The 7475-nt window shown below is 51.9% G+C and overlaps 1 protein-coding gene across 2 annotated transcripts in view; it reads left to right on the plus strand.

Annotated features, from left to right (window-relative positions):
• Window positions 1-487: 487 nt before the first annotated feature.
• The window catches only part of YTHDF1 (YTH N6-methyladenosine RNA binding protein 1), a 21405-nt gene continuing 14417 nt past the window's right edge, over window positions 488-7475 (plus strand). The window contains exons 1-4 of one of the 2 annotated variants that reach the window (XM_025399916.1): window positions 742-874; window positions 1123-1147; window positions 2580-2585; window positions 2762-2841. In XM_025399916.1, coding sequence (XP_025255701.1) covers window positions 848-874; window positions 1123-1147; window positions 2580-2585; window positions 2762-2841 — 138 coding nt within the window. In that variant the 5' untranslated portion in view covers window positions 742-847. Of the gene's footprint in view, window positions 875-1122; window positions 1148-2579; window positions 2586-2761; window positions 2842-7475 lie in introns of both variants that reach the window. The other variant, XM_025399915.1, reaches the window with a different exon arrangement.

The raw sequence follows: 7475 nt of genomic DNA on the forward strand, positions 1-7475 counted from the left end.
CCACAGAACAGCTGACCTTCGGGACCAGGCCCCGGGCTCCGCTGCTGCTGAAGGCCAGGGCTGCAAAGCGAACAAAGCCCGCAGGTCCCGCTGCAAGGCGCAGGGGCTCGCAGCTCTGGGCGGGCAGGGCTTTGCGCGTGGGGGCAGGGCGGACCGACCCCGGACAGACCCGTAGCCCGGCTGTCGGACCAGAGCAGCGTTTAGTCTTCAGACCTTGGGGAAAACCACAGAGGCCTCAGTGCCTGTAGCGCGTCGAGGCCTGCGGCGGTGGCCGGGGCGCGGGGGTGCAGGGGTGCGGGGGTGCGGGGGCGCGGTGCACACCTGGATGCAGCCCGCCAGCTCCTTCCCAACAGGCCCCGCGGCTCCGCCGGACACGCCCCACGTGACTTCCCCGGCTCGGGGCTTCCCCGCCCAGCCGGCTGCGGCCCCCGCCCCGCCGCGCGAAACTACGACCTGGGAGCGAAATCTGTCCCGTAAGACAGCAGCGCGCAGGCGCGAAGCGTGGCGGCCCGGTGCTGTGCTCCCGGCCTGCCCCGCGTGCGCGCTGACGCTGCGCAGTCTCGTTCCCGGCTGCCGCCGTCGCTGCCGCTGTCGCCGCCGCCGCCGCCGCCGCCGCCATTGGAGTCGACGCCTCCTCAGCGCGTCCGCGTCCGGGGCTCACTGCCGTCGCCGCCTCGTCAGGGGCCCGCGCGCCCAGCAGCCGCCGCCGCCGCCGCCGCCGCCCGGCCGGCGCCCGGGGAGTTGGCGGCGGGGCCCGGGGCCGCGCGAGCTAGGGTGACAGGCCCGGCCTCTCGGGGAGGCCCGAGCCGGCGGGCGCCCCGGCCCCGCGTCTAGTTGTTCATGAAGCATGTCGGCCACCAGCGTGGACACCCAGGTAGCGGGGCCGGGTTACGGGGGCCGTGGCCGGGGCCGAGTCGCGGGGGCTGGGTTGGGGTCCTGGGGCTGGACCGCAGAGGCCGGGGTCGCGGGGGCCGGGGTCTCGGGGCCGGGGTCGCACGTGACCGCGCCTCGGGGCCTGCCGAGCTCGCTGCCCGCTGGAGACCAGTTCTCTGGTGAATAACTTTGTGTTTCCTTTTTTCCGCGGGTTGTGTGTACCCCACGTCCCGGCCTGCGGCGGTGCAGAGAACAAAAGGACAAGATAATAAAGGTGAGCGGAGTCCCGGGACGGCCGGCGCGGGCTGGAGTGGAGGAGGACGGGGAAGGAACGGTGCAGGAAGCTGCGTCTGGGACCGGAAACTTTCTCTCTTCCGCCAGCTTCAGGGAGATAAAACTTGAGGTTGTGTGACGATTCTGGGAGATTTGGCAGGTCGAAGACAAGGGCTTCTCAAGAAGTGAATAAATGAGTGCTCAGAGTAATTTGGGCCCTTCTCTCCCCACTGCATGATCGTGGATTTGCTTTGGGGAAGGGGAGGTAGGAGAGGAGGCTTTGCCGGGTGGACATGGCCGCAGGGGACGAGCGACTTGCCTTTTGCTGCCCAGTAGGGGCTGCTCTAGGAGAGGGGCAGTCCGAGGTTCTGCAGGCTAAGCTCCATATCCCGGGTAGTTTCAGCCCGTTTTCCAAGTCTGTTAGCATCTCCTGTGACATTATGGCTTGGGATAAACCCTCAGAGCGCACTGGTGTGAAAATTGAAACACTTTTTTAGCTAGTTTGTGTGTCAGCTCAGGTGTAAACAAATACTGTGGTTCATCGTGTTTTAAGATTGGAAAAGGCCCAGCGCTTTATTTACCTTTGCTTTCTTTTTCTGACTGAGCATAGTAACAGTGGGAAGAAAAGTGGTGTGAAAGGAAGATCAATCTTCGGGCGCCCAAATCACTGAGCCAAAGGGAGAAAGCTACGCTGGGAACTGCTTAGGGCAAACCTGCCTCCCCTTCTATTCTTGAAAAAGATAGTTTCTAAGACATAAAAAGTTACATACCTCCCCCACAGTTTGCCCACGAGGAAATTCCTGGTGGACAAAGGACTGAACCCAGTCATTCCTCCTCACTGAGATAAATGCTTATCTGATGGCTTCGTTTGGAAAGGCTAATCAGAAACTCAAAAGAATGCAGTCTCTCACCTACCTATGACCTGGAAGCCCCTCCCTGCTTCAAGTTGTCCTGCCTCTCCGGACCAAACCAGTGTACATCTGACATTGATTGTTCTCACGTCTCCCTTTATAAAATGTATAAAACTAAGCCGTGTCCTGACCACCTTGGGCACGTGTTGTCAAAACCTCCTGAGGCTGTGTCATGGGTGTGTCCTTAACCTTGGCAAAATACATTTTCTGAATTGACTGAGACCTGTCTCAGATATTTGGGGTTCACTGTGGAGAGTCAGATAATAACTCCCAGTAGTCCTTCAGTTGCAGCCCCTTCCGTCCTAAGTTTTCTTCCCTCAGTTCGCCATACATTTGGGCATACATTCTGCATTTGGGTTTTTGGAGGCTCCACTTGTATTTGCCACACATAGGTCTTTATTAGACCATGTCAGTTTCACCCTGGTTATGTGTTCCTTGCATTATGTGTTAACACTTAATTTGGTCAGTCTCACCAAATTATGTTTAAGCCTTTATTTAAAATTTAGCTTAAATTATTGAAAGTTTCCTGTCACCCTTCTAATTAGTTGTGTAAACCTCAGTTGTATACTGGTTTTATTCCTTTTAAAATAAAAGCATAATTTCTGCTAGAAATAGATGGAAATAGACTTTACTAACTTTGACTTCCGTGCTTAAAAGTAATCTTTTAAAATTTGAGGGTAATATTTTGCAACTTTTTGTTCTAGTACAAAATGGTTCTTTACATCAGAAGGATACAGTTCATGACAATGACTTTGAGCCCTACCTTACTGGACAGTCAAATCAGGTGAGTTTATTTTGTTAGCATATATTTGTTTTTAAGTTGGTTTTAATTGTCGTGTAACACACCTTTGTTGTCATTTCTGATTTTTAAATTATCCTAAACAACAAAGCAACAGACTATAAAGTATTAGAAATGATAGAATGCTCATGAAGATGTGCCTCCTGTTAACCCTGGGCATGAGTGGAATGAAAATGATTTACCCCGTGGAGGAGGCAGCATCCCAATGGGGCCGGGATGCAAACAGGTCTAGTTGGCTCCAGTTTTTGTGGGTCACTGATGTGTCTTGCCTTTGACGCGGTGGAGTTGTGTGTGTTTCTGAAGCTTACTGGTTATTTTTCGCTGTGAATGATTGGAATTGTGGTCTCAGGAAGCAGCTGAGAGCTGGGCTGTGGAGCAACTGTGGAGCCAGATGCCGCCTGGTTTTCAGTCTTTTTTTTTTGAGACAGAATCTCACTCTTTGTCACTGAGGCTGGAGTGCAATGGCACGATCTCAGCCCACTGCAAACTCTGCCTCCTGGGTTCAAATGATTCTCCTGCCTCAGCCTCAGGAGTAGCTGGGATTACAGGCGCCCACCGCCACGTCTAGCTAATTTTTGTATTTTTAGTAGAGACAGGGTTTCTCCATGTTGGCCAGGCTGGTCTCAAACTCCTGACCTCAGGTGATCCACCTGCCTCGGCCTCACAGAGTGCTGGGATTATAAGCGTGAGGCACCACGCCTAGCCTGATTTCACTTTTAACTCCACCACTGACTGGCATGTGTCTGTGGCTTGCCTTCTCTTGCCTCAACTTTCTTTTCTGTGGAAGAAAGAGAGGAGTAATTCTTTGTAGAATTGTTGGGAGGATGACATCAGATGGTGTACATAAAGCGCTGAGACAGTACCTGATACAGCAGGGCCCAGTGAGTCATAGCTGCCCTGTTTTCTTAGGTAATTCAGGCTTTCTCTGCCTTGGCACTGTGGACATTTTGCACGGGAACATTCTGTTTTGGGGGCTGTCCTGTGCATTGTTGGATGTTTAGCAGCCTCCCTGGCTTCCCACCCACTAGATGCCATTAGCAACTCCCTCTCCCCATACCCAGTTGTAGCAAGCAAAACTATCTTGGCTGATGTTTTTGGGGGAATACAATTGCCCTGGTTAAAATCTACTGGGAGCTGCTCTCTCTCCTCTGTGCTACTGTTGCAGCAAAACTCCCAAGAGAAGCCATATCTGCTTAAGAGTCCAACTCAGGAACCAGACTCCCCTGCCTCCAGGCCAGTGGCTTGGATGAGAGGCTGCACCTCTGTGAGCTCCTCACTTTGGTGAGCAGGCCTCATGGGGCAGCACAAAGCAGATGCTCGCATTCCTTCCTTCGCCGCTCCAAATAGCCCTCAGCTACTGGGCATGTTTTAAAGTAAAACCAGGCTTCACCTCTTCTCTGTGAAGGAATGAAACTAGACTACCGTTTTCTAAGGTGTCTTAGAATGTTCCTTCGTCCCCCTCACTCCTACTGCACTTGGCGAATCAAGCCGCTTGGAGACCAGGAAACCTTGTACAGGTGGAGCCTTGGCAGACCTGCCCCCCGCTCCAACCCTGCTTTTGTTTCTTGTCTCTTGGTTGCCTTCTGAGAATCTGTCCCCCCTCTGGGCAGAACTGACTTGACTTCAGTGATGGGCCTTGGATAGAGGTAATGGCAGGAAGTTAAATGAATTGATTTTTTGAATATCTTGTTTTCTACTGTTGTTATTATTTTAGTACTTTAATAGTATTATGTACTGAATTTTAGCCAATAAAGGTGAAAGGAGGTTGCATCAGTACACTTAAAAATGTATGCATGTGTGTGTATGTCTATGTATATGTGTGTGTATATGTATGTATGTGTATATTTTGGAGACAGGGTCCTGTTCTGTTACCCAACCTAGAGTTCAGGGGCATGATTATAGCTCACTGTAGCCTCAAATTCCTGGGCTTAAGCGATCCTCCTGCCTCAGCCTCCTGAATAGCTGGGACTACAGGCATGCACCACTATACCTGGTGATTGATTGGTTGATTGATTGTAGACACAGGGTCTATGTATATTGTACACAGGCTGGTCTTGAACTTCTGGGCTCAAGTGATCTTCCTGGTTTGGCTTCCCAAAGTGCTAGGGTTACAGGTATGAGCCACCATGCCCAGCCAAAAATATTTTTATAAAGTCGGAGCTTTTGTGTTGTTTGGGAGGATTTCTTTACAAATGGATTAGATTATTTTTATGTCAGGGGGTGTCTTAGCTCTGTATGTATACAGTACAGTTTTATAACTTTTGATTTATACAGACATACCTGTGGAGCCATGGCCACAGTTAGGATAGTGAACATAACAGACATGCCTGTGGAGCCACGGCCACGGTTACGATAGTGAACATAACAGACATGCCTGTGGAGTCACGGCCACAGTTCCGATAGTGAACATAACAGACATGCCTGTGGAGCCACGGCCACGGTTACGATGGTGAACATAACAGACATGCCTGTGGAGCCATGGCCACGGTTACGATAGTGAACAGATCTATCAGCCCTGGGTCCTTTTTTCTTGGAGACAGGGTCTCATTCCATTGCCCAGGCTGGAGTGCATGGTGTGATCACGGCTCACTGCAGCCTTGACTTCCCGGGCTCAGGTGATTCTCCCACCTCAGCCTCCCGAGTAGCTGGGACTACAGGCATGTGCCACCACGCCCAGCTAATTTTTAAATTTTTAGTAGACATGAAGTCTTCCTGTGTTGCCCAGGCTGGTCTCGAACTCGTGGGCTCAAGCAATCTACACGCATCAGCCTCCCAAAGTACTAGGAGCATAGGCATGAGCCACTGTGCCCAGCCTAACCCTGGGTACTTAAAAGAGAAAAATCCAGGTATGGTTTGTAGTATCTAGTTGGAGGCTAGTTTGGTTCCTGTGTTTTGTGTGAAACTGTAATACTTAGAATGGTTTAGAAAGTCTTAGGAGAATGCCTGCCTGTTAGGTTGGTTTAACTTGTAATGGGCTGTGAAGGGTTGTTGCCATGTGGTGGGGGTCCTTCCCTCAGAGAGGCCTCACCTCACCCACCTTGCTGTGCTTCTGGTACTAGAGTTTCAGTCCTAGTTGCCCCTGAGGTGCTTGCGACTGTAGCCACTCAGTAACTGTCTTCTAGTCTGTGACTCGAATGGGAGTTGGGGAAGCAGAGGAACTGGGAGTGAAGGGTTCTGGGTTGGGCTTGATTGTTGTGATTTTCTCTCTCTCTTTTTTTTTTGAGACGGAGTTTCGCTTTTGTTGCCCAGGCTGGAGTGCAGTGGTGCAGTCTTAGCTCACCGCAGCCTCCACCTCCCTGACTCAAGTGATTCTCCTACCTCAGCCTCCTGAGTAGCTGGGATTACAGGTGTGCGCCACCACGCCTGGCTAATTTTTTCTTGGTATTTTTAGTAGAGACAGGGTTTCTCCATGTTGATCAGGCTGTTCTGGAACTCCCGACCTCAGGTGATCCGCCCGCCTCGGCCTCCCACAGTGCTGGGATTACAAGCGTGAGCCATGGTGCCTGGCTGATTTTCTCTTTTGAGGCTTTGCCTGCTCAGGGACTTCTAGTTTCCCAGTTTTCTGTTGTTTTCTGAAAGGAAAGACTGTGAAATGACCCAGAACAGTTCCTACTCAGAGTTAGAAGACCCTGTCTCTGCATGATGCCTGAGTTGGGAATAGATGCCGCTGGCCCCCCAGGCCTCCTGCACACTGGCTGACCAACAGACTGAGTGTGTTTGCTGTGACCCCACTGACAGAAATTACCAAGGCCACCTGGGCATGGGGGAGATGGCACCTGTACCTGTGCTGCTGGATGAAGTTTTGTTTTTTTTTTTTTTTTTTATTTTTTTTTTTTGTTTGAGACGGAGTCTCGCTCTGTCACCCAGGCTGGAGTGCAGTGGCCGGATCTCAGCTCACTGCAAGCTCCACCTCCCGGGTTCACGCCATTCTCCTGCCTCAGCCTCCCGAGTAGCTGGGACTACAGGCGCCCGCCACCTCGCCCAGCTAAGTTTTTGTATTTTTAGTAGAGACGGGGTTTCACTGTGTTAGCCAGGATGGTCTTGATCTCCTGACCTCGTGATCCGCCCGTCTCGGCCTCCCAAAGTGCTGGGATTACAGGCTTGAGCCACCGCGCCCGGCCTTCTAGATGAAGTTTTGGTCAGCAGCAGACCACAGGATGATAGTGGTCCCATAAGATCATGATGGTGCTGAAAAATTCCTGTCACCTGGTGATGTTGGAGCTGCCATGTTAAGGGCAGTGCATTACTCATGTGTTTGAGGTGCCGCAGGTGTAACCAAAGCTGCTGCCCCAGTCGTACCAGGGTATACACCTACAGTTACATACAGTTACATACAGTGCGTAATACTTGACTGTTACTACTTTATGTGTTTACTGTACTTTTAAGAGCATATTTGGCCGGGCGCGGTGGCTCAAGCCTGTAATCCCAGCACTTTGGGAGGCCGAGATGGGTGGATCACGAGGTCAGGAGATCGAGACCATCCTGGCTAACACGGTGAAACCCCGTCTCTACTAAGAAATACAAAAAACTAGCCGGGCGAGGTGGTGGGCGCCTGTAGTCCCAGCTACTCGGGAGGCTGAGGCCGGAGAATGGCGTGAACCCGGGAGGCGGAGCTTGCA

Source organism: Theropithecus gelada, chromosome 10 (assembly GCF_003255815.1).
Source record: "Theropithecus gelada isolate Dixy chromosome 10, Tgel_1.0, whole genome shotgun sequence".
Lineage (NCBI taxonomy): Eukaryota > Metazoa > Chordata > Mammalia > Primates > Cercopithecidae > Theropithecus > Theropithecus gelada.